This window comes from Oryctolagus cuniculus, chromosome 11, assembly GCF_051225735.1.
Source record: "Oryctolagus cuniculus isolate XC-2025 breed Fujian yellow rabbit chromosome 11, ASM5122573v1, whole genome shotgun sequence".
Lineage (NCBI taxonomy): Eukaryota > Metazoa > Chordata > Mammalia > Lagomorpha > Leporidae > Oryctolagus > Oryctolagus cuniculus.
The window spans coordinates 113208502-113234904 of NC_142877.1; the positions used below are offsets into that span (position 1 = coordinate 113208502).

The 26403-nt window shown below is 61.4% G+C and overlaps 3 protein-coding genes across 3 annotated transcripts; 1 reads left to right on the forward strand and 2 right to left on the reverse strand.

Moving 5' to 3' along the window:
- Window positions 1-7806: 7806 nt before the first annotated feature.
- On the reverse strand, window positions 7807-17222 carry MB (myoglobin). The gene is made up of 3 exons (XM_070052850.2): window positions 17058-17222; window positions 10606-10828; window positions 7807-8390 (listed from the first exon to the last, which is right to left on the reverse strand). Exons 1-3 carry the CDS (start codon window positions 17150-17152, stop codon window positions 8244-8246), a joined length of 465 nt encoding a protein of 154 aa, XP_069908951.1. The 5' UTR covers window positions 17153-17222; the 3' UTR covers window positions 7807-8243.
- Window positions 10795-17105, reverse strand: LOC149123623 (uncharacterized). Its single transcript, XM_089308920.1, has 2 exons — window positions 16418-17105; window positions 10795-16045 (listed from the first exon to the last, which is right to left on the reverse strand). Exon 2 carries the CDS (start codon window positions 14496-14498, stop codon window positions 14061-14063), a length of 438 nt encoding a protein of 145 aa, XP_089165046.1. The 5' UTR covers window positions 14499-16045; window positions 16418-17105; the 3' UTR covers window positions 10795-14060.
- A 1981-nt stretch (window positions 17223-19203) lies between the features above and the next one.
- Window positions 19204-25740, forward strand: LOC127491083 (uncharacterized). Its single transcript, XM_089309075.1, has 4 exons — window positions 19204-19309; window positions 21768-24613; window positions 25080-25178; window positions 25412-25740. The coding sequence occupies exons 1-2, from the start codon at window positions 19204-19206 to the stop codon at window positions 22883-22885; spliced, it is 1224 nt and encodes a 407-aa protein (XP_089165201.1). The 3' UTR covers window positions 22886-24613; window positions 25080-25178; window positions 25412-25740.
- Window positions 25741-26403: the final 663 nt, after the last annotated feature.

Below are 26403 nucleotides of genomic sequence, written 5' to 3' on the forward strand. Positions count from 1 at the left end.
TACGGTGCTAGGTACGTGCCCAGCACACGCCGTGGCCGCCGTGGCCCTGACTGCTAGGTGTGGCACAGGGGCAGAGGAGGAGGCTGGGATGAGCTCTCGCCCAGGCTCGGGGCCATGGGGAGGCCCCTCGGGAGGCAGAGGCCCCTGGGCTTCTGGCTCGGGCTCTGCTGCCCACCTGCTCCGCGACCTGGGGCAGGGCACACGCCTGCTCTGGGCCAGAGCGTCCTGCTCTGAGAAGCGGAGGCTCTGGAGGGCACTGCGGGGATGTGGGCAACCAGCCGAGCCCCTCGGTCTATTTTTGCACACCGCTCACTCATCTCCAGGGCGCCCCGCCCCTCCCCAGCTCCCAGGGCTCCTGAGGTCTTGCCCGGAAGCGGAAGGCGGGACCGGGCCCCGCTGCACCTGCTGAGGCCTTGGTGCTGCCCACTCTGGGCTTGGCAAACTTTCTTCTTGTTCTTTTAGGGCGGCTACAAATCCCCGGGCAGGTTGTAGGATTGGACAATTCCCATTCTTCCCATGAGAAGAGAGGGAGAACGTGATGCCAGCCAAGATGAACAGGGTCGCGACCCCTGCTTCGGAGACCCCGTGCTCTGGGCAGCAGCAGCGCCCCCAGCACCAAGCCCTGCGGGTGGCCAGGAGGGACCTTGAGGTGCAGGGCCATCTGTCCACCAGGGCAGCCTGACCAAGACCCGTGTCCTCTGGCCGCAGCTCCCTCAACCATAAAATCACACCTGGGATGGGTGGCCCCGAGGGCTACTTGAACTCTGACCTCCAGAGCCTATGAACCGAGTGGCTCTTCAGATTGGAACTGGGCTTTACTGTCCAGTCCCGGCTGGCCCACAGGGAGCCACAGCTCAGAGAGGGGGAGACGCTTTCCTGAGGTCACACAGCCATGGGCACAGGCGGTTGAGTGGGATGGGCGGGGTCCTTCCACCATCGTCTTCCTCCCTGTGCCCTCCCCAACCCGGGGCTGCCTCCACCCAGCTGCTTCGTGCCCTCTCTGGTCCCCAGTGTCCCCTGCACGGGAGCAGGGGTGAGTTCACTGTGCAAACGGCTGCCCGTGAGGCCGGTGGACCCCGTGCACTCCCCACCGGCCCCTCTGCTCCCTTCCTGGGTGAGACTCTGCGGCTGGGACACTTTGGCTGGAGAAGGCGAGAGAGTCGGGGACAGGGGCCCGGTTGCCCGCACTCCCCTGGCCAACTGCGCTGTTCCCGGTGGTGGGGGAGGGGAAGGGGCACCATCGGGCTGGGGACCTCTTCCTTCGTCTGACCTTACCCAGGCCTTCTGGGACAAGTAATCAGAAAGATCTGACAACCTGACGTTCCTTTCTCAAGAGCAAACCGAGGCGCGGAGCAGGGGGCGGAACCTGCCTTACGTCACCGCCTGGGAAGAGGCAGAAGTGACCCGAGCCTGAGAGAGGGCGACTCGGAGCCGCGCAGTGGGTCACGGGCCCGCGGGCAGATCTCTCTGCCTCTGCCTCTCTGTAGCTCTGCCTTTCAAATACACAAATAAATCTTTAAAAAAAAGGAGAAGACGTCATGGACTCATGTGTCACAGGTGAGGGAAATGTGTTGTGGGTACCTGATTAGGTGGAATTCATGAAAAGATTTTTAAAGGAGTTATTTATTTATTTGAAAGGCAGACTTAGAGGGGAGAGAGAGAGAAAGAAAAAGAGAAAGAGAGAGAGAGAGAGAGAGAGGTCTTCTATTCTCTGATTCACTTCCCAAATGGCCATAATGGCCAGCGCTGAGCCAGGACAGAGCCAAGAGCCTGGGACTCCATCCGGGTCTCCCACGTGGGTGCAGGGGCCCAAGCACTTGGGCCATCTCCTGCTGCTTTCCCAGGCACACCCTCAGGAGCTGGATCGGAAGTGGAGCAGCCAGGACTCTAACCCCACGCTCATCTGGCCCTGAGACTTGTGATTGTGAGCAGCTGCCGTTGAAAAGTGTCCCCAAGGGTCAGCGGTGGCCGTGACCTTAGGTGTCCTGGAGCTGTTCCCTCAGCCTCTCGAGGACGCTCCCGTGCAGGGTGAGAGGTGAGAAACTGGTGACCCGAATCTGGCCACCCCTGGCCTTTGGGATGTCACCCAAGGCTCGTGGTGGCCGCCAGCCCGCCTGCAGGCGCTCAGTGGGGATTTGGTTGCCAGATTGAGGCTGGCAGGGTCAGCGGGCTCTGCCCTGAGACTGGCACCCAAAGTCACCGCCTGCCTGTGGGAGCCACAGGGCAGAGGGCAGGGCCCCCGGGCTCTGGCGACTGGTGGCCTGGTGCCTCTGACCTGCCAGCCAGGACTGTGAGCTGAGAAGGTCCCCCCACCCAGCTCCCAGAGGTCACCCTCCCCAGCAAGCCTGGCCACAGAACGGGGGACAAGGTGGCTCCTTGTCACGGGCTCCTGGGAGACGGCCCCTCCCTTGTCGAGGGCCACGTGCAGGGTTGGAGGTCTGAGGCCCGCTTGGTGGGCAGTGGGCGTGTCCTCCTGTGGGGAGGCCTTTTGCTCTGGCCCAGGCTGCAACACGGGGCCTTGGGGCCCACGGCGAGGTGCACGGCTGTGAGGTGTTGCACCAGCTTTCCCAAGGCAGGTTCTTGAGCACAGCGGCGTGGGGAGAGACGGAGCAGCACCAGCCAGGCCCGACCGATCAGCGCTGGCTTCCTGGGCAATTCGGGGAGGAAGGAGGAGGCACTGCAGGAGAAGCTGAACTTGCTGCTGGTCTCAAAGTGGAGGCTGACTGACTGCACTCGACAAATGCGGAGCTGCGAGCATGAACGTTCGTTCCAAGTCCCAGCCACGCAGGTCCCCCAGCACCCCTCCCCACGGCTCAGGCTGCAGGCCCCAATGCCACTGCTGCCCAGTCAGGGGACCCTAGGCACGGGGCTCAGGCTCCCCCGCCTCGATTTCCCCATCTGTACATTGGGGCAATGACGGCAGAAGTTGGGCTCTCCCAAGAGACGGCACCAGGAGGGTGTTGAGAGAGAGACTTACTTTAAGGGACTGGTTCCTGCGACTGGGGATGCATGAGACCGAGCCCTAGGCTGCAGACCCCTCGCCCGCCACCTCCCCGGGTGCGTGTGCGTAGGAATCCAGAGCCCAGAGCCGGAGCTGGCACTGAACCCAGGCACCCCGAGGTGGGACGCGGGCATCTTATTCGCCATCTTGCCTGGCAGGCCTCACCCTTGCCCAGCCCTGTCACTGCCCAGCCGTCCCTGGGCGCCCAGCGCTGCTCAGGGAGGGGCTGGCGTCCAGGGCGCCGGCGGTGAGTCCCGGCGCCATTCCTCAGCGCTTGACAGCTTATCGCCTGTGCTCCCGGCCCTCGCCCGGCCCCGGTTTCCTTCAGGTCCTCTCCCGACTGTGACCCTGACTTCCCTCCGAAGCCACAGCCCCGGGCAGAGTGGCCTGGGCCGCCTCGGGGGCGACTCCTGTGGGTTTCTCAGAGACAGGCGGTGCAGGCGGGACTGAGAGGACAATGGCAGCAGGGAAGCCACACAGAGCCCCGTGTGCACAGACCCACGCGGGACACACACAGTGTGCTCAGACCCACGCGGGACACACACTGTGTGCTCAGACCTACGCGGAAACCACACGGTGTGCTCAGACCCACGCGGGGACACACACGGTGTGCTCAGACCCACGCGGGGACACACACGGTGTGCTCTGACCCACACGGGGACACACACGGTGAGCTCAGACCCACGCGGGACACACACTGTGTGCACAGACCCACGCGGGACACACACGGTGTGCTCTGACCCACGCGGGACACACACTGTGTGCTCAGACCTACGCGGAAACCACACGGTGAGCTCAGACCCATGCGGGGACACACACGGTGTGCTCAGACCACGCGGGGCACACACTGTGTGCTCTGACCCACACGGGGACACACACGGTGAGCTCAGACCCACGCGGGACACACACTGTGTGCTCAGACCTACGCGGAAACCACACGGTGTGCTCAGACCCACGCGGGGACACACACGGTGTGCTCAGACCACGCGGGGCACACACTGTGTGCTCTGACCCACACGGGGACACACACGGTGAGCTCAGACCCACGCGGGACACACACGGTGTGCTCAGACCACGCGGGGCACACACAGTGTGCTCAGACCCACGCGGGACACACACTGTGTGCTCTGACCCACACGGGGACACACACGGTGAGCTCAGACCCACGCGGGACACACACTGTGTGCTCAGACCCACGCAGGGACACACACAGTGTGCTCAGACCATGTGGGGCACACACGGTGTGCACAGACCCACGCGGGACACACACGGTGTGCTCTGACCCACGCGGGGACACACACAGTGTGCTCTGACCCACACGGGGACACACACGGTGTGCTCAGACCCACGCGGAAACCACGCGGTGTGCTCAGACCCACGCGGGGACACACACAGTGTGCTCAGACCCACGTGGAAACCACACGGTATGCTCAGACCCACGTGGAAACCACACGGTATGCTCAGACCCACGCGGAAACCACACGGTACGCTCAGACCCACGCGGGAACCACATGGCATGCTCTGACCCACGCGGGGACACACACAGTGAGCTCAGACCCATGTGGTAACCACACGGTGTGCTCAGACCCACGCAGGACACACACAGTGTGCTCAGACCCACGCGGGACACACACGGTGTGCTCAGACCCATGCGGGACAAACACAGTGAGCTCAGACCCACGCGGGACACACACGGTGTGCTCAGACCCACGTGGGAACCACACAGTGAGCTCAGACCCATGTGGGAACCACACGGTGTGCTCAGGCCCACGCGGGGACACACACAGTGTGCATAGACCCACGCAGGAACCACACGGTGTGCTCAGACCCACGCGGGGGCACACATGGTGTGCACAGACCCACGCAGGAACCACATGGTGTGCTCAGACCCACGCGGGACACACAGGATGCACCCAGACCCACACTGACACACACAGTGTGCTCAGACCCACATGAGAACACACACGGTGTGCTCAGACCCACGCAGGACACATACAGGGTGATCAGATCCACACAGGGACACACACGGTGTGCACAGACCCACGCGGGACACACAGGGTGTGCTCAGACCACACGGGGACACACACGGTGTTCTCAGAACCACGCAGGGACACCACACACGCCAACACACCTGAAGGTACTTCAAAAGCACCTGGAAAATGGAATGAAAAGATTAATTTAGGGCATAGTGGGTAAAGCTGCCGGCTGTAGTGCCGCCGTCCCACATGGGTGCGGGTTTGAGTCCCGGCTGCTCGACTTCTAATCCCGCTCTCTGCTGTGGCCTGGGAAAGCAGTGGAAGACGGCCCAAGTCCTTGGGCCCCTGCACCTGCGTGGGAGACCCAGAAGAAGCTCCTGGCTCCTGGCTTTCAATCGGCACAGCTCCGGCCATTGTGGCCAACTGGGGAGTGAACCAACGGATGGAAGACCTCTCTCTCTCTCTCTCTCTCTCTCTCTCTCTCTCCTCTTCCCTCTTTGTCTATAACTCCACCTCTCAAATAAATAAATCTTTAAAAAATAAAAGAATTTCATGGAACATGCATTTGATCAAAGAAACCGTGCAGGAACCTCAAAGTTGTTTTTGCGCCAAGTAGACCTGTTGATTAGTTGCGTTCCTCTAGACTTCCGGAGCCCTCACGCATGGCTGTGACGGCCTGCTGGTGGCTGCCGGGTGCTGACACATGGACGCCACAGGGACTCTGGTTCCCAACACCGAACACCCCAGCTGCCTCCGCGATCTGCAGCCCCGTGTCCCTCCACCAGGGGGCGCTTTGTCAGAAGGGAGTCTAAGGTGGACTCACACCTGACACCGGCCTCCCGCGAGCCTGGGCTGGGTGACCCGCGGCGCTGTCAGCCACCTCACCCGGGGGGCAGTTGTGTCCCTCTAGACCCCAGGCCTCTGTGAGCTCCACGAGAAGTGGGGGGCACCTTGGCAGATGCTGCCGGCCGGTGACAGAAACCTGGTCAGACACGCAGGACTCGGGTGCGTGAGGTGTTGTGAGGTGTGTGTGGTGCATGGTGTGTAATGTGGCGTCTGGAGTGTAGTGTGTGTGCATGCGATGTGTGTGTGGTGTGTATAGTGCGTGGTATGTGATATGTGTATGGTGTGTGTAGTGTGTGTATGCGATGTGTGTGTGGCATGTATATGTGGTATGTGATGTGTGTGGTGTATATAGTGTGTGGTATGTGTATGATGTGTGTTGTGTGTGTATGCGATGTGTGTGTAGTGTGTATGTAGTATGTGATGTGTGTGGTGTGTATATGTGGTGTGTGTGTATGCGATGTGTGTGTGCTGTGTATAGTGCGTGGTATGTGATATGTGTATGGTGTGTGTAGTGTGTATATATGCGATGTGTGTGTGGCATGTATATGTGGTATGTGATGTGTGTGTGGTGTGTATATGTGGTGTGTGTGTATGCAATGTGTGTGTGGTGTGTATAGTGTGTGGTATGTGGTATGTGAATGGTGTGTGTAGTGTGTGTGTATGTGATGTGTGTGGTGTGTATAGCATGTGGTATGTGGTGTGTAGTGTGTGTGTATGCGATGTGTGTGTGGTGTGTATATGTGGTATGTGATGTGTGTGGTGTATATAGTGTGTGGTATGTGTATGATGTGTGTAGTGTGTGTATGCGATGTGTGTGTAGTGTGTATGTAGTGTCGCTCCCCCTCTTCATGGAGGAACGACACAGGACCCTGCGTTGTTCTTTCGTCTGCTCGGCCCTCCCCGGGTTTGCTGCTGGTTCTTCCCGGGTTGGCTACCGTCCCTTCCACCTCCGTGGAAGGGCGGTTCCCCCTGCCACTTTCCCCACTTCCGCGGGGGAGCGGCACACCGCCGGCCGGCTCTCTAGAGGGCTGCACAGGTGTTCCTTCAAATAGATGTTCCTGGTGCATGTTGTCTCTCTCCTCCTTTATAGTCCTCTTCCACCAATCCCAACTCTGCTACCCACACGCCGAGTACGCTGCTCTCCTCCAGTCAGGAGCAGGATCAGCTCCTGGAGGTCATCACTCAAGTTGGCAAGAGGCAGCTGTGTAGAAGCTGTTTCCTCCTCTCCCAGCGCCATATTGTGGGAGAGCAGATGCACAGAACAAGTCTTAATTCCAGTAACAGTCTAGTCCGAGTTGCTCCCCACATGTAGTATGTGATGTGTGTGGTGTGTATATGTGGTGTGTGTGTATGCAATGTGTGTGTGGTGTGTATAGTGTGTGGTATGTGAATGGTGTGTGTAGTGTGTATGCGATGTGTGTGTGGCGTGTATATGTGGTATGTGGTGTGTGTGCTGTGTATAGTGTGTGGTATGTGTATGGATGGTGTATGTGCTGTGTGTGCCATGTGTGTGTGTGCCGTGTGTGTGCTGTGTGTGCCCGTTGGCTGTGTTTCTCTGGAGGACCCGCACACACACCACCTGACCCCTGAGATTCTAGTCCAGGGTCACTGGGTCCCAAGGCCCCGCCCGTATCCCTGCCACCCCCCCCCCAGGACCCAGCCTGCAGCCTGGTGAGCCCCTGGGCCGGGGGCGTGCGTCAGTGTCTCACGTGACCTGGGAGCCCGCCCAGCGCCGGGCACGCTGCAGGTGCGGGCAGTGGGGCGCCCAGGGCCTCCCGGAGGAACGCGGTGGGAAGGCCAGCAAGGGGCCCTCGGTTCCTGTGCCCTGCGCTGGGCCTGCCCCGAGGGAGGGTGGCCGCAGGAATCGGGGTCCTGTCTCCCTCCTCCCACAGGTCCTCTGGACGCCCAAGCCTGGTGTCCCCTCCCAGCTGTTTCCCTCGGGGGCGGGCTGCCCTTGCTCGGGAGGTGACAAACACCAGCGGAGACGACAAACTGCAGGGCCTTTTATTACATCCAGGTGGGCGGCCCAGCATCTGCGAAGGCACACGCACATCCAGGGAGCTGGACGCTACCCCGTCCCGGGCTGGGCCCAGGCCTCCTGCTGGCCGAGGGCAGTCCCGCGGTCTGCGGGCGGCGGGTGGGGGGCGCGGGAGGCCGCGCCGGAGGCTTGGTTACTGCGTGGACTTGGCGTGAAAGCCGAGGGGCAAAGTGTGGGTCGATCTGAAGATGGCAGGAATCGGGGGCGGAGGGAGGGGACAGGAGAATTGGGTGCCATCCAAACCGCGCAGGTCACAGCGCACAAAAGGCCACGTGTGCCCCAGGGAGCCCCCCACCCCCAGCCCGGCCTAAACGAAGCAGCCACTCAGAGCGCAGGCTACGGAGCTACGTGAGCGTGGGGCGGGGCCGGCGGGGCCTAGGCCCTAGCCCTGGAAGCCCAGCTCCTTGTACTGGGCCGCGATGTCATTCCGGAACAGCTCCAGGGCCTTGCTCATGGCTGCCTGGGCGTCGGCGCCGAAGTCCCCGGGGTGCTTGCTGTGCAGGACATGGATGATGGCCTCCGAGATGAACTGCGGGGAGGGGACAAGAGTGCGCTGGTCACTGTGGGGGGTCAGAACGTGTCCCTCCTCCTCCTTACTCCAGGGCCCTCTGGTGAGACCGCGACCTGGACGTGGCTGTGTGACCTCCGTGGACTGATTCCTTCACACCCACACCCACCGGGAGTCAGCTACTGCTACCCCCCTGCTTTACAGGTGGGGAGACTGAGGCAAGGGGCCGTTAAGCCGTGTGCCGAGGTCACACAGCCAGGTAGGGGCACTGGAACCCAGGTTTGCCAGCTCCAGAGCCCACACTCGTGCCCACTGCCCTCAGGGTGGACCCAGCTGGGGGTGTCAGGCATGAGTTTAGAGCACCTCCAACAACAGAGGAGCCAGGAAAGGCCAAGGCGCACCTAATCCAGGAGTCTGCCCCCAGGCCTTCCAGAACACATCTCATCTCTGCGTGGTTAACGCTTAGCATAGCTGCTCCTTTAAAGCCCCCGCTTTCCACGCCCCACACAGAGTTAGTGCTCAGCCGCGGGGGGGGGGGGGGGGGGGGGCAGGGATGGGGAGGGGGAGGGAGGAGTGCACTGAGCCCAGAACGGCCTCATCTTCTGGCAGCCGTGTTTGCCATCTTCCTCCAGAGACAGCAGGCTCTGAGCCATGGGGCTGTCTGGGGCCCCACGCATGCATGCAGGCCCCACCCACGCATGCAGGCCCCACCCAACCACAGCCCTGGCAGGTGCGCCTCGAGGTGTCGTGTTATGGAGGACACCCCCTGGTGGCTGGAGTGAGGCTGCACAGCAGGTGGATGGCACAGTTGTGCGTGTGCTCAGGAGAGTGTGGAGCTGGGAGTGGAGGCGGGGCCTGACCGGCGGCTGGGCTGTCTCAGGACCCCAGGGTGCAAGGGACGTAAGGCATCAAGGGACAGAGGAGTCACCCCCCCGTGCACACCCCTTGGCAGGATGCCCCAGCTCTCTCTTCCATGGTGCTCAGAACCAGGACGGCTTCCCACACACCTGTGCCTTTGGCATCCGTTTGCACACATGCTTGAATTAGCCTCTAATTTCAGAAATGCAGCGGAACAAAGAGGGCGCACAGGGCGGCAGGGGAGCAAGCCCTGCCCTTAGGGAATTCGGGAGGCAGCTGAGGCCTGTCACTGCCGGGGCCTGCACCACAAAGCCAGGGCTTCCGTGACCCCGGGGGTGGCCCCAGCTCGGCCTTCCCTGGGTCTGGAGCAGAGCTGCCCATATCCAGGGTATGGGGCGGCTGGAGGACTGAGACACGGAGCCCACCCCCGCACCCACTGTGTGTGGGCTGGGGGCCCGTCTGTCCACAGGGACAGAGACGGCCCTGCAGGGAGCATGGAGGAGGCCTCCAGCGAGGGCACGAGTTGACATAAGCCTGAGACAGAGAGGGTTCTGCCCCCAGGAGCTCGCATTCTGGCCGGGGGAGACAGGCACATGGACTTGGGGCCGTGGGGGTGTGGGGGCGGCTGGGGCAGCTGCCTGTCTCACAGGCTCTAAGGACCCAACGCAGGCGGCGGCTACTGAGCTGGGCTGTGGATAAACAAGGGTTTGCCCAGAGAAGGCAGGGAGGGGGCAGGGGGCCAGGGGGTGAGGTGGGCAGGGACCGCGGCAGGTGCAGGCTCTCAGAGGTGGGACTGCTGGGTCAGGTCTTCGATGCTGAGGGGGTTGGACGGGCGGCAGGGTTTGTGTGCGATTGGCCTGGGGGACGGGGTGCTGCTCAGGAGGTCAGGCTAAGGGGGTGTTGTGGATGGGGGACATGATGCGCCTGGGTTCCGAGCACCACGGATGTGACTACCCCTGGCTGATGAGCTGTGCTATCTTGGGCGAGTGACTCTGAGCCCTCAGTTTCCAAATCAGTGAAATGGGGGTGAGAGGGTACCTGCGTATCCACCTCTCAATACCCATTCTCCCTTCTTCCTCGGTATCAGAGCACTGGCTGTCGCCTGGCCCACCCAGTTGCCTGTGCCTGGGGCAGCCGAGGTTCCAACTCTGCGCCCATAAAGATGGCGGAAGCAGTGGAGCACCTGCCTGGTGGTACAGACTCCTGGGGGCGCAGGGCTCGGGCGGCCCAGGATCTGGGGCAACAGACACCCTAGCCTGAATCCTGGTTCTGCCACCTGCCCCTGCCACGGCTGTGAAAAAGTGACTGTCTCTCGGAGTCCACCTCTCCGAGTGGGCGTGGCCACCCTCGCGGCCCCGCCCCCAGCCCCGCCTCCCACCTCCAGGTACTTGACGGGGATCTTGTGCTTGGTGGCGTGCGACTGGGCCAGGGGCTTGATCTCCGCCTCGTGGTGCCCCTTCTTCTTGAGGATGGCCCCGAGCGCGGTGAGCACCGTGTTCCCGTGCTTCTTCAGGTCCTCGGACGCCTTCATCTCGTCCTCCGACTTCAGGTGTTTGAACTTGTCGAATTTCTCCAGGGTCTCAGGGTGAGTATGGAAGAGCCTGCGGGCACAGAGGGGCGCCGCCGCGGTGAGACGCGAGCATGCGCAAGGGGGTCCCTCTGCCCCTGCCCGCTCCCAGCCCGGGGACCTTGGGCGATTCACCTCCTCTCAGCTGAGGAGTGGGGGAAAACTCATGCCCCAGGGAAGATTAAATGAGATAGTGCTGTGCTACTGTCGGCAGGGTGTCTGGGCTATGGCCACTTTTATTATCCAACACATCCCCTTCATTGTCCCTGTGGGCTCACCCCGACTTTCTCAGACAGTAGAGGACTGAGTGGCCTTGTAGGCGGCGGGGGGGCGGGTTCCTGGAGCTGAACGACCCTGACTGGTTGAGCACGCACCATGTGCCAGGCCCCAGGCCAGGCTCTGCACCTGCATTTCCTTGTGTGGAGTCATTTGCATTATGCCCATTTGACAGATGGGGCCATAGAGGTTCGGACATGCCGAGCCACACTAGTCAATATTTCAGGGCCAGTAAGTGGAGGAGCCAGACTGAAACCAGACCTGAGGGACTCAGAAAGTCACCCCAGGGGCTGGCGTTCTAGCCTGGCAGGTGAAGGACCGTTTCTTTGGCTCCCTGCCCAGAGAGAGTCCTGCAGGACTTAAACACTCCTGGCAACGGGAGGCTCCCTCCTGCCTCTCAGAGCAGTTCCGGCCTCTCTGGCTAGCTTTGGGCCAAGCTCTGACCGCCTGCCCCTGCCTCTCCCCTTGCTGTACCGAAGCCAAGGGGCCCTGGCCCAGCCCCGCCAGAGACCCCGCGGCCCTGTATGCTCAGAGCAGCCTGTCCTCTGGGCGGCTCCGTTCCTCAGAAGGTCCCTCTCGTGATTTCAAGGCTCCAGGGCACCCCCATAAGCCCACTGTGGCTGCGCCCCAATCTGGAGCCCGAGCCACTGCACCCAGAAGTGGTTGTGGGGGAGCGCCTGGTCCCCACGGTGTCCCTGCGGGGACCAGCTGGGACCAGGACACTGGGCTTGTCTTCATCCAACCCCAGAAGGAGTCCCTGGCATTGAAGGTGACCTCTGTGGCTGTGGTCAGCCAGGCTCCCCAGCTCTGGTCACCCCACTGCTGGGCAGCTAAGATGCGCACTCATTTGTAGAACTGGCGTCTCCCCTTCCTGACTTCAGCTCCTCATTCCAGGCCCTCCAGTGCAGTTAGGACCTCATGGTGGGGGGAGAGAGAGTTCTAGAATTTTGTAGGGAGAGCAAGCGGACGGTGAGCGCCGGCCTGGTAGACGCCGACACGGAGAACTTTCAAGGCGGCGAGTATTTTAAGTACTTGCGTGTCCTAACTCATGGGGTCCTCGCAACAACCCTGGACACAGGCACCAGGACTGCCCCATTTTATAGAAGAGGAACGGGAAGGCGAGGCCGAGCTCACCCAGGCAGTGGGAGGAGCCGCAGGGCCCAGAGCACAGGTTTTCTGAATGACACAGGCCTGCGTTCTCTCCCCTGCTGAGCCCCCTCCTCACTGCTGCCCTGGGCACCAGGATCTTCCTCCTTCTGCCCTTGGCATAGGAGAGGGGTCGGGGAGGGGTTGGAGTGGGACTCGCACCCAAGTCCGCGTGTCCATGTCAGCCCAGGGGTGATCTTGCGAGCGGGTGGATTCGCAACCGCGCCTTATGAGGAAGCCCAGGATCCCAGGGCGGGAGGGACTTTGAGATAAGCAAAGTGAAACCCTCCCCCAGGCACAAGATGGTCTTATTCCAACAAGGAGCACACTTGGTGCTGTTCACACTCGCCGTCTCATCCGGGATCAGAGAGGCGGCCCCTCTGGATGGGAGCCGCTAGTTTGCTGCATCTAACTTGGCTATGCACACAAATGTGTCCTTGGCTAAATACAGGACCCAACAATGCCAGCCCACATCTGGGCAGCACTTAGTGTCCATTAGAGGGCTATGCAAATAGTAACTCGCTTAAAAAGCCTGATGAGGCACATCCCATTTTACAGATGAACAAATGGAGGCACGGAAAGTCTGAGTGACTGGCCAGGGACCGAACCCAGGCAGTGTGGCCTCACGCCGCCACTCCCCATGACGCCTCAGACCCTGCTGTTCTCAGCCAGAGACGCTGATACGCAGACCGGTGCACACACAGAAATGGACACAAGTGTGCACACGGCCACACACACGTGTGTGCACAGGCAGACACGCACACGCAGGCGTGCAGCCGTGGACAGGGAGCAAGGCCTTCCCCCAGCACGTCCCGTCTGCCCACAGCCGTGCCCACAGTCACCACATCACCCTGGGGCCCCGTCCAAAACCTCATGCGTCACTGACAGCTTGTCTCTGACACCTGGCTGCCCCGGCTCCTGACTGCTCTTATCTGGCGACAATGATCCTGTGATGGCTGCTGACAGATGTGAGAGCTGGAACCCACACGGCAGGGCCAAGGTCAACACACTGGGAGGAGACCGTCTAGGGACTGAGAAGCTCAGACCCACAGCAGCCAAGGAACTCAGGCTGTTCCTCACCTGCGAGACAGAGAACTTCAGAAGCTGAGACAGATCCTGGCTCTGTCTCCAATGTGCTGTGTGACGTTGAGGAAGCCACTCAACCTCTCTGGGTCTTGGTTTCGCCATATCAAAACCAGAGGGACTGTGGGACCCAGACGATGCGTCTCCACCTCACTCTCCAATCTCAGCACCACACAGCCAGGCAGGACATGGGGACCCACCAGGTCATCTCAGCCCTGCACACCTGCTGTCCTCCCACGACCCCCAGTCCCGCGCGGGCAGCCCCAGAGCGGCTGCACCCCTGGGAAATGAGCAATGGAGGCCCCGCCCTGGGGAATGGGGCGGAGGGCGGGGCGTCTGGAGTCTCGGAGGCCCCCCGCATGCTTGTGTTTTCCACTTTACCCCACCCCATCAGCCCACCAGGGAGAAAGAGGCTGATGCCTGCTGTCCTTTGACCCAGGGCGCCGTCCGACCCCCTCCTGGGGTACCGTGCATCTGCTTAGACCCCTGGAACTCCTAGCTCTCCCAGAGCAAAGACCCTGCCCAGTGTGGCCAGGCTGAGGGGCAGTATGGCTCAGTGGTTACGGCAGAGAGGCTGCATTGGAGGGGCTGGGGCTTGGGCTCCAGCCCGACCCAGCAGCTCAGTGACTGGCAGGTTACTCAGCCCGTCTGGTGAAGGTGGGGACGGGGTTACTACAGGCAAAACACAACACAGGGCCCGGCACGCAGTATGAACGGGGACACACTTGCTGCCTTCCTCCTCCTCATCGCCTCCACCTCTGTTAACACACCGTCTTCAAGACCGCCATCATATCCACCACCATCTTCACCTTCATCACCATCACCATCATCTTCCTCACTATCACCATCTTCATCATCACCACCATCATCATCACCATCTTCATCACCACCGTCATCACCATCTTCATCACCACCATCGTCGTCATCACCATCGCCATCATCTTCATCATCATCACCGTCTTCATCACCATCATCACCATCTTCATCACCATCATCTTCCTCACCATCACCATCGTCACCGTCGTCGTCATCACCATCACCATCGTCTTCTTCACCATCACCGTCTTCCTCACCAGCACTGTCAGCAGCAGGAACCCTAAGTTCTGCCCGTACCTGACACTGGCAGCTGAGACTGCCAGGCCCCTGTACTGTGAAAAGCAGGGGCCGCCAGCAGCGGTTTTCACACTTTTCCTGGCCATGAACTCCTTTGTTCCAACAAGAATCCCCAAATAAATACCCTCAAAGAGGTGTGGACGAGACGGGAAAGCAGGGGCCCGGAGCCCACCCAGCAGCCCCCTCCCTCTGTACCCGCACGCCTACAGCGGCATCTCCTGTCGCCCCTCCCACTTCTGCGTTTTAGAATTCTACTCCCACGCCCCTGAGGCTTAGGAGAAATGACCTTGCCAAGGTCACTGTGGAAGCCTGGGGCGGTGCCTAGAGCCCCACCGTGAGCTCCAGAGAGGGGGGCTATGCAAGCTGAGAGGCAGCGCCCCCCTCCACCACGGGGAGGCCCCCAACCCCCCCAGCACTGACCGCACAGGAGCAGCCGCCGTGGCCTCCGTGTGTCCCACAGCCTGAGACACAACGGGCACTGCGCCCTGTGGAGCCTGGCAGAGGCGGGCAGTGCCAGGCATCAGGTGTCATCACTGGCGCCCGGCCCCTGGCAGGCCCTGTGACCCACAGGGGAGGGAGGAAATAGTCCCCCCATGACGCAACCCCCTGAGTCTCCTTCAAGATGTCCAAGTCGCTGCCTCCAGGCTGCCAGCCTGGATCACCTTGGAAAGACCCCCACTCTGCACTCTCCAGTCCCCACGACCGTGCTGCCTCCTTCTCCCACGGCAGGAGCCAGAGTGGGGCGGGAGCTCAGAGACCACGGCAGACAGCGGCTTCACTCGGTCAACAGAGAGACAGAGCCCAGAGAGGGGCAGAGACTTGCCCGAGGTCACACAGCACGTCAGTTCAGGCACTGCCATCAACATGGGGTGGGGAAGACCTTCGTCCAGAGGACGACCACGGCAGCCCCAGTGGATGGGGACAGAGACACAAGGGAGCGCCCTGACACGCCGCTGGAGTCAACAGCAGACACGCTCTCCTTGCTGCAGCGTTTCCAGCCCAGACCACTGTGGACTTGAACTTCAGATGACAGAACTGTGGGGGAACAAACATCTTCCCCAGGGAGCAGGGAGCTGGAAATAGGCAAAGCCCAAGGGAGCCCGGGGACATCTGAGCGGGGGAGGAAGCTGGGTGCGGCGCCGGCCAAGGAGAGAGCCACACGTGGACAAAAGGCCAAGGGCAGTCCGCTGGGCGGCGGCCACCTGGGGGCCACTTCCTCCTGGGGCAGAGGTGCTGAGTCAAGCTCCCGTGGGGGGTTCTGGCTGAACTAGCCCAGAACACGAGGGAGGGGCAGGACAAACCCAGCCTTTGGGGTTGAAGGCGATGGGAAAGCGAGCGTCTCCATGCCCCCCGCAAGCCGACTCTAGGCACAAAAGCCGGCATTCTGGCTTCTCTGGTGGACGGAGGGCAGGCTACGCCTGGGAGCCGCATCATTTAAGCCCTCAAACCCGCGACACACCCCACAGCAAAGGTCCCTGTTGGGCTTCTGTCTCCTGTTCTCTCGTTGCCAGGCTTTCCAAGGGCCCTAGTCCAGGCTTCCTCTAGAACAGTCACTAACATTTCTAGAACTTTCCATACCTAGGGGTCTTCAAAAAAGTTCATGGAAAATGCACCTTAGTGGGGGAGGGGGAAACTAGGCATAACTTTTTTTTTTTTTTTTTTTTGACAGGCAGAGTGGACAGTGAGAGAGAGAGACAGAGAGAAAGGTCTTCCTTTGCCGTTGGTTCACCCTCCAATGGCCGCCACGGCCGGCGCGCTGCGGCCAGCGCACCGCGCTGATCCGATGGCAGGAGCCAGGAGCCAGGAGCCAGGTGCTTTTCCTGGTCTCCCATGGGGTGCAGGGCCCAAGCACCTGGGCCATCCTCCACTGCACTCCCTGGCCACAGCAGAGGGCTGGCCTGGAAGAGGGGCAACTGGGACAGGATCCGGCGCCCCGACCGGGACTAGAACCCGGTGTGCCGGCGCCGCTAGGCGGAGGATTAGCCTAGTGAGCCACGGCGCCGGCCTAGGCATAACTTTCAAAACTTTTTTGCACCAAAATGACGTTGTCTTTTGATTCTCTTTCCCTACGTACCTTCGGGAGCCCCGCGCCCTGTAGCCCAGGACCTGCGCCAGGCCCCTTGGGTGCTGCGTGTGTTCCCTGTGACGGGAGGATCAGCGTTCTCCTCATTGTGCACAGGAGGCCGCTGAGACTCAGAGAGGCCGAGTCCCTTCCCAAAGCTCACACAGAGCCGAGTCTGCAGCCAGATCTGTCCCACATGCAAGGCCCTGCCTTAGCCTTGAACTTTGCAGAATTAAAAGGGTTTGTGACTCTGGGGATGTCCTTTCAGGTGCCATTTGTCCTTGTCCTGGAAGGGAAGGGGCTGCCTCACGTCTCACAGGGCCCTGATTGTCTCTGACATCTGAAATCCTATGATTTCCCCCCGGGTGGGCAACCAGGCATCCGGGGGGCCCTGACATCAGCCGGGGGTGGAGCCCTTCCCCTAAGGGCAATCCGGGCGCTAAAAAGCCAGCAGACCCAAGGAGAGGTCGGCTCACAGCTAGCAGCGCAGCCAGCTGGTCCACCCCGGGCTGCTGCCTTGTGGCTGAGTGCCCTTAACCTTCCGGGCGTGGGTGACAGGGACAGCGGGACGGCTTCCTTTTACCTGATGAGGACTTCCTGCCCGTGGCCAGCAAGGTCAGCCTCCACCTTCCCCCAGACATTCAGAACCAACTGCCACTCTGCGTCGCTGAGCCCCATGGCGTTCTGAAGGAGACAAGAAGATCAGGCGTGGGCTGGCTGGGTGCGCTGTCCCGGCAGCTGGCCGTTCAGGCTGCCCGGCCCTGGACGGGTTTTTATACCCTGCTGTGGGTCACCTGATGGCGCGTGCCCGCCCTCCGCCACCCCCTCCTGGTCCTTCTCTCTCATCCAGCGCTCTAATCTTCCTTTCTCTAGCCCTCACATGGCGGGTGAACTATTTGAGGCGGGTGCCATTGTGGGGCGGCAGGACAACTCGGGCCACAGGGGTAGCAGGGGGAGGGCGGGGGGTGGAAAGAGCAGGTGGAGGTTGAGCCACTGTCTGGGCTCTCGGCGTCCGGAGAAAGGGCACCGCCAAGGCCACGGCCAGAGCTTGAAACCCAATGCCCCTGCTGTCAGCCGCCCCAGGAGGGCCTGTCATGTTTCTAAGCTTGGGCAACAGGCGCCCGGCTGGCCCACAGTCAGCCCCGGCCCGCCCCAGTCTCCTCACTCACCTTCTGCCCCTCACCCAGCCAGAGGGGGCGGGAAGGAGGCCACGTGGCTTTGTTTACAGCTGGGGGAGACCAGGCAAGTCCCGCTCCTCCCCTCCCCCGGGAGCTCCTGGCTTTGTGCCTCTGCTCAGATGGTTCCCTCTGGGGAGGGAGCCACGCTGGACCTGCACCTGCAAGGTGCAACGCCCATGCCCTCCCACCCTCGACTTCCGAGCCTTCTGTACCATGGGTCCTGTGGCAGCGGATTGCCTGGTTTCTGCACCCGTTCCTCCACCACGACCACAGCCGCCAATCCTCACAGAGACCTTGCTGCCTGCCAGGCCCCGTTCCAAGCCTTGCATCCGGGCTACCTCACTGAACACCCCAGAACCCCTCTGCGGTGCCCAAAGATGCGACCTGTGTATGCATGAGGGGAGGCTGGCTGCCATGGCACTGCTTCTTGGGGACAGAGCTGAGATCTGAACCCAGCAGGCCACGTCTCCAAGTCCATGCTCCTTGCCTTGGCTGTCATGAGAACAGGGACTCTGTTTCACTCACCTGTGCGGCTCCTGTGCCTGCATCAGATCTGAGCTGAACACATGTTTGCTGAGTAGAAACACGGACAGTCTTGGGAGGAGGGCAAGTGGAGGATGAACAGCCTTGTGTGCATCCCTGCATCCATCACTCATCCACCCACCACCCATCACCCACCCACCTCTCCATTTGTGGGCCCACCCATCCATCACCTACCCACCTCTCCATTTGTGGGCCCACCCGTCCATCACCTACCCACCTCTCCATTTGTGGGCCCACCCGTCCATCACCTACCCATCTCTCCATTTGTGGGCCCACCCGTCCATCACCTACCCATCTCTCCATTTGTGGGCCCACCCATCCATCACCTACCCACCTCTCCATTTGCGGGCCCACCCATCCATCACCTACCCATCTCTCCATTTGTGGGCCCACCCGTCCATCACCTACCCATCTCTCCATTTGTGGGCCCAACTACCCATCCATCACCTACCTACCTCTCCATTTGCGGGCCCACCCATCCATCACCTACCCATCTCTCCATTTGCGGGCCCACCCGTCCATCACCTACCCATCTCTCCATTTGCGGGCCCACCCGTCCATCACCTACCCATCTCTCCATTTGCGGGCCCACCCATCCATCACCTACCCACCTCTCCATTTGCGGGCCCACCCATCCATCACCTACCCATCTCTCCATTTGTGGGCCCAACCACCCATCCATCCATCCATCCTTCCATCCATCCACTCCTCTTTCCACTCATCCACGTGTTCATCCGTCCATCCGCCCGTTATCCACTCATCTATCCACTATCCATCCATCATGCGTTCAACATCCATGTGCCCACCCATCCATCTATCCATCTGCTCCACCCACCCATCCATCCCCCCAACACAGGCACAGAATACCTACTGTAAGTTGGACACCACACACTGGCAATAACAAAATCAAATCAAATACATCCCTGTGTTCAAGAAGCTCACAGTGCCCTTGGGGAGATGAGAGAGAGGAGAGAAAACACAGTACAGCTTTCTGGAGCCAGGCCAAGTATGGGCACAGCTGCACAGTTTACGAAGCGCCTTCCTGGTGAGCTACCTCTCACCTTCGTGATGCCCGAGAGGAAGCGAGTGGCCGCCCACTCTACAGCCCGGGCAGGTGAGGTTCAGCGGGGGTAGGAAGTGTGAGGCTGTCCTGGTTGTGGCCCAGGTGGGCAGTCATGTTGGGGGAACACACACTCATCGACACACACACGTCTCCCCCAAACCAGCTGATGGGGCCAACAGCCAGCCTATCTGAACAGCCACTGTCTATCAGTTCCACTCATCAGATCTCGTCTTCAAAACGTGAACCAGGCTGTTTGGGAAGGATCGAGTAGGTGGGGAGAAATGCAGCATGGAACAGGGTCAAGTTCACGGCCAGCACTGGTCTCAGCACCCCCTCCACTCTGGCCGTGGCAAAGCCGTGAGCTGCACTGACCCGTGCTCCTTCCTGGAGTCCTATTAATGGAGTCGGCTGATTCTCAGGTCCACGGAGCTGGGGTCACACGCCTGGTGCCCCATCCCTGACGACATTCTCCACGCCCACCCCACCCCACGGGGCCGAGCCAAGACCTCCAAGAGCCCGGCCAGCTCCAGCACTGAGCGATGCAGTGGCTCATACGCCACAGGGACTTGAGAGGCATCATTCATCCTTGTGTTCATTCACCCAACAGCGCCGCACTGAGGGCCCGGTCCACGCCAGCATCCAAGAGAAAGAAAACTCCGACAGGGTCTGGCTGCGCCGCGGTCCCTCGGCAGCCTCCATGCCTCCCTCTGGTCACCTGAACCTGGGGCAGGATGGGCGCAGGAGGAAGAGCGGAGATGGTCAGGAGTCAGCCAGCAGCCATCCTGCACGCCGGGGAAGTGGCAGGGACACACCCCGCACGCCGCTCCCGGAGTCCACGGCCCCAGCTTGCTCTGTGCCCGCAGCGCGGCTCAGCCGTGTGCCGTTGCCAGCCCTCTCCTGACAGTCTCTGGACCACCCTGAGGGCAGGGCTGCCAGGGCGGACTCCTGCCCCAGCCCCGCCAGGCTCTCGAGGTGTCTGGGGATGCCGGAGGATTGACAATCTTATCAGCCCGTTAGCGCTGCCGAAGGGTTTAATAGGAAGCGGTCGCTCTCCTGGCAGGCAGCCCCACCAGCTGCGCAGGGACACCTGGGGCTTTGAAGCCGAGGGGCCTCTTCAGTTTTGCCATTTAAGCTTTGGGCAGGAGGCGACATCTGTTTGTACTTAGGCATCGCCAGAACAGCATGGCTGGCCCCGCGGTTGCCATGGCTACCCGGAGTCACCAGCTCTGTTTGGGGGCTATTATTATCCCTATGACAGCCTTCTCCGTGGCCCGGGCAGGGTAACAGACACACAATAGGAGAGCCAGGCTGCCTGTGCATGCAAAAGCTCCTGCGCCACACACACACACACACACACACACACACGGGTTAGCTTGACAGCCAGTGGGGCCAAACTAGATTCCCCGAGGTCAGGCCTGTCCCCCTCCCCTTTGCCCCTTGCAAGACATGGAATCCTTTGACCCCAAAATCTGGGACTTGTAGAGTCACCCTCAAGTCCCAGTTCGGGAGTCTCGAGAGCCCACGATTAAAATTCTAGAATGGCAATGTCTTGGCCGGCGCCGCGGCTCACTAGGCTAATCCTCCGCCTTGCGGCGCCAGCACACCTGGTTCTAGTCCCGGTCAGGGCGCCGGATTCTGGTCCCAGTTACCCCTCTTCCAGGCCAGCTCTCTGCTGTGGCCAGGGAGTGCAGTGGAGGATGGCCCAGGTGCTTGGGCCCTGCACCCCCTGGGAGACCAGGAGAAGCACCTGGCTCCTGGCTCCTGCCATCGGATCGGCGGGGTGCGCTGGCCGCAGCGCGCCGGCCGCAGCGGCCATTGGAGGGTGAACCAACGGCAAAGGAAGACCTTTCTCTCTGTCTCTCTCTCTCTCACTGTCCACTCTGCCTGTCAAAAAAAAAAAAAAAAAAAAAAAAAAAAAGGAATGGCAATGTCTTTATCGTTGACCGCTCTGGAACGCTGGTTCTAGATCCCAAGCTCATGGAGCTGGAGAAGTCTAGAACCACAGGGCGGGGCTCTAGATCCACTCAGAGAGCTGCGTCGCAGGATTCACGTGCAGCCAAGACAGCAAGCACCGCCTCACTGCCCAGGCTGGAGGGCAGGGGCTCCTCCTCCTCCCCCCGCCCAGCAAAGGGGCGGAGTTAACGTGCCACAAACCTAGGGGGGAAAGTCTACACAGCTTTTTCCTTTTTGTCAAAGCACCTATAGCAAGAGAGGAACGGAGTGGGGCTGGACCCTTTAGGCCCTTGTCCAAGCACAACAGAAGTCGGGCTTTGTAACCTGATGAGGGTTTTAGGCTATGAAAAACGATGCCAATTTCACACCACGTTTACCATCTGAGAGTTGGATGGATCCAGCTGGAAGTCCCAAGGTCGGAGACCCGGTTTGGGGTTAAGACGGCCCTTTTAGCGTTTTAGGGGTGATTATACCTAATTTACCCCCAGGAAACCCTTTGTCCTGGAGGAGGAGGAGGAGAAGCAATGGGAAGAACTGGGCTCCATTCCCTGGTAAGCTCCGGTCGGAATACAGACGTGCTCAGCCGTTCTCTTGCACTGCCTGCCCGGCCTGCCAGGTGTATCCTCCATTCAACCAGGAGCCCCGCTCAGCACTGCCACACTGCTTGGTGTGTGCGCTCTCATTCAACCAGGAGCCCCGCTCGGCACTGCCGCACTGCTTGGTGTGTGCGCTCTCTCATTCAACCAGGAACCCCGCTCGGCACTGCCGCACTGCTTGGTGTGTGCGCTCTCATTCAACCAGGAGCCCCGCTCAGCACTGCCGCACTGCTTGGTGTGTGTGCTCTCATTCAACCAGGAGCCCCGCTCGGCACTGCCGCACTGCTTGGTGTGTGCGCTCTCTCATTCAACCAGGAGCCCCGCTCGGCACTGCGGTACTGCTTGGTGTGTGCTCTCATTCAACCAGAAACCCCGCTCAGCACTGCCGCACTGCTTGGTGTGTGCTCTCATTCAACCAGGAACCCCGCTCAGCACTGCCGCACTGCTTGGTGTGTGCGCTCTCATTCAACCAGGAGCCCCGCTCAGCACTGCCACACTGCTTGGTGTGTGTGCTCTCATTCAACCAGGAGCCCCGCTCAGCACTGCCGCACTGCTTGGTGTGTGCGCTCTCATTCAACCAGGAGCCCCGCTCGGCACTGCCGCACTGCTTGGTGTGTGCGCTCTCTCATTCAACCAGGAGCCCCGCTCGGCACTGCGGTACTGCTTGGTGTGTGCTCTCATTCAACCAGAAACCCCGCTCAGCACTGCGGTACTGCTTGGTGTGTGCGCTCTCATTCAACCAGGAGCCCCGCTCGGCACTGCGGTACTGCTTGGTGTGCGCTCTCATTCAACCAGGAGCCCCGCTCGGCACTGCGGTACTGCTTGGTGTGTTTGCTCTCTCATTCAACCAGGAGCCCTGCTCAGCACTGCTGTCTCACGTTGGAACTCCTCTTTGCACGGAGACAAGAACCTATCTCCCCATCCCCGCCGGCACCACCAGGTCACCAACCTGCTGCCCAGCACCTGGGAATTGGGGTCCCACCTTTGTGCTCTGCCTTCTTGTAAGATTCCCAGGGCAACTCTGGGAGTCAGCCAGGCTCCCCTCTGCCGCTCTGCGAAGGTCCACCAAACCAAATGAACCCGGCTCCTACCAGTTCCTGTGCCCAGCTCCTACCAGTTCCGGTGGGCGGTGCTCCGTAGCCTGCTTCCTGTGCCCACTGGGTTCTGTTGTGCTCCCAGGGCCAGAGGCCCAGCACCAAGGGGCAGAGCCGCTCCCTTCGGGGCAAGTGGCCGGCTGACACCAAGGGAGTTCGCTCTACCCCTGACGCTGTGGCCTCACAGCCCTGGAGACACAGGAGGTGGAAAATCCACCGTCCGATCCCGGACACAAGCCCCCAGGATTCATGTGCAGAGACAAGACACCAAGGCCTTCAACAGGAAGTCGTGTTTTATTATTGACGCCGGCATAAAGCACAGGTGGAATTCCTTATCCACAAGCCCGCCCCAGCAGAGGGGATTGCCCAAGATACGGTTGTAGTCTCTGTCTCCCTTATATGGTTACCTGCACACATGTGAGGCATGGGTACAACACTGCACATGCGCACGCAGTTCCCGATGGTGTTCTTGCACACATACTGAGCTGTGAGCTGTCCGGCAAGGGTTAACGCCGGTGCTGGGCAGGCAGGGCACTCCCAGGCCAGCAGAGAGGAGGCAGTTCCCCTCCCCTGCCCTTGGGAAGCCGGCTACCACAACTTCAGCCGGGCCAGTGAGAAACAAGTTTAAAAGACACGGGCTTCTACCACGGCTGGAGGTGGATCCACAACCACAGGGCCACAGGACTGGAAGCCGAGAGGCCTCCCGCGGTATCTCGGCCGATTTCCCACTAAACGTGGCTCTGCCCACAGAGCTCGCTTGCATACCCACAGGAACGGCGAGCTCACGCCCAGAGCTTTAGGAAGTCCTTTTTAGATCGAGCCCGAATACCTCTCCCCGACACACCCTCCTGTCCTGGCGTCTCGGGACAGACTCTGGCTAGGTGAACGCGTGCATTCAAACACTGCCACGCGCGTGGCTGTGAGAGCAGGCGACTGCCTGCTTCGGACAGACGAGGCGTTTCCCAAGTACGGGACAGACGTGAACAACCCAGGTTCAGAGCTCTGACTTTGATCGAACGCCACTGGCATCCGCTGGCCTCTCTCACTGGAGCCGGGACACCGTGATTCTAACCAGAGTCGCCGCTGACATCCTACAAGCTCCATGGTGAAGTACATTCCTGGCACTGACATCTCATTTTGAGAACGCACAAGAATTTAAATTTCCCACCTGAGCCTCTGCTTCTCCACCTACACACTGCCAGCCGCCCCCCTCCCAGCACCTGTCCGACACAGGGGTCAGGGGCGCCAGAAGGTGAGCTTCGGCCTCCAGCACCGCCCAGCGCTGGCCGCCGGCACCCCCAGGCACAGCGGCGCGGCCCGGGGGTCCCTCAGACCCCTGTCCCCTCCTCCGCCCGCCCTTGGGAGCCCAGGTTGGGCGGCGCCTTCTCCCCGCCCGCGCCCCCTCCCAGCCCGGCCAGCGCGCCCCTGGGCCGCCCCCAGGGAGGGATGAGCTCGCGGGCGCGCTCCAGGACGCCCAGCCCACCCCGCCGAGCCCACCCCGCAGCCCCTCGGCGCCCTGACGTCATACTGACCACGGCGCCCCGGGTCCTCGCGGGCCGGCGGGGGAGGCGGCTTCCTGCGGCGCGCGGACAGGCGCAGGGAACTAAAAATAAAATTGTCCGGGCCAGGCCGCTCCGCCCCCTCGGGCCCGCAGAGGCGCGTCGCGGGAGCCAGGCTGGCGGGGACACCGGCTCCTCGTCCGCGGCCAACAGGTGCGGCCGAGGCCCCCGCCCCCGCCCTCCGGGGCCCCTCCGGGCACGTCCCTCCCCGCCCCCAGCCCACCCCCTGCCCAGCACGGGTGCCCTCTTCGCCCTCGGCTGTCCCGGCCTCGGAGCCCACTCCTGTCCGTGCGCAGCCCGCGGGCGCCGCCGAGGCCAGGACGCGAAAACCGGGCGACTTCACGCGGCACGCACTGCGCCGGCGCGGGCGCTGCTCCTCCCAGCAGCCCTTTCTGCACGGGGCACCCTGGCTTCCGCCCCTACTTTACGCGACGCCGGGGTGGGGGTGGGGGGTAAACGGAGGCACACCGAGGGTGAGGCCCTGGCTCTAAGTCGCACGGCCGGGAAACGCCAGGTGCGAGACCGGAACCCACGCGTCTGGCCCCGCGCGGTGTGGTGCGTGGCTCAAACGGCTGTCATTTCTGGATCCTTCCCGAACACCCCCTCCCCTTCGCGGCAGGACGGGGTCCGTGAGCTCGCGGACCATCCGGGGCTCTGCTGCCACCTAGTGGCCGCCAGGGGCAACGTCGCACCCAGCGCGCCCGGGGCCGTCACGAAAGTACGTGGGGGCGCAGGACCGGGGAAGGGACGGGGGAAGGCAGCGGGGGTCGGGCCGGGGGTCGGCCGCACGGACGCGCGCCCGGCGGGGCGGGCCGGCCCTGGGCGGGGCCTGGGGAGACCGCGAGGGCGGGTGGAGGCCTCTGGTGGGAGGGCGGCGCAGGAGGGCACCTGGGGGGCGTGGGGCTAGCAGCTTCCGACCCGGTCACCCGGACTCGGCTCCTCACCTTCCAGGGCTTTGCAAGTGAATTACCCGGGGAGCAGCGGCGCAGCGGGTTAAGCCGGCATCTGAAGCGCCGGCATCCCATGTGGACGCGGGTTCGAGTCCCGGCTGCTCCACTTCCAGTCCAGCTCCCCGCTGATGGGAAAGCCACGAAAGATGGCCCAAATCCTAGGTCCCCTGCACCCCCGTGGGAGACCGGGATGAAGCTCCTGGCTCCTGGCTTTGACCTGGCCCAACCCGAGCTGTTGCGACCTTCTGAGGAGTGAACCAGCGGATGAACGATCTCTCCCTCCCTCCATAACTCTGACATTTAAATAAATAAGTATTTTAAAAATTAAAACATGTGACAGAAAGTGACAGCAGGGTTTTGAAGGATCAATAGAAGCTTGACAGGAACAAAGACCATTCCACACACAAGGATCGAAACACCCAAGGATTTGGAAAATGGTGTTAAGACCAGGTTTGGCTGTGAGCAACAGAACACGCAAAGTAACACGGCTTCAACAAGAGAATGCTGATTTTCCCTTCTGTGTACAGTGTCAGGGACCCAGCCTCACCTCCTGATCCAGAATGGCTGCTTGAGCTCCAGCCGTGGTGTCTTCATTCCAAGCCAGCAGGGCGGGAGAAAGGGTGAAGGTCGTGCCCCCTCTTTTGAAGGACATCTTCCAGAAGTCCTAATTCATACCTTGTTTCCCTGTCTACCCAATGGCCCAAGGGGGGCTGGGATGTGTTGTCGACTACTTGTCCAGGGGGCCAATGACTTGGGAAGCGAGACTATAAATTGGGTGGAACAAGCCACTGCTACCAGACCTGGTGCCGCGGGAAGCACGGGTGTGTTGGAGTCCTGTGGAGGAGGCAGTGAGAGCGATGGAGAGAGCCAGAGACATGGCGCCTGGCCTGCCAGGCGGCTGGAGCTGCGGGCATTCCGGTGTCTCCCGAGGGAGGGCCGTGGTCCGCCTTGCTCCCGGAGCAATGCCTCACACCCGCGTGGGAGATCCGGAAG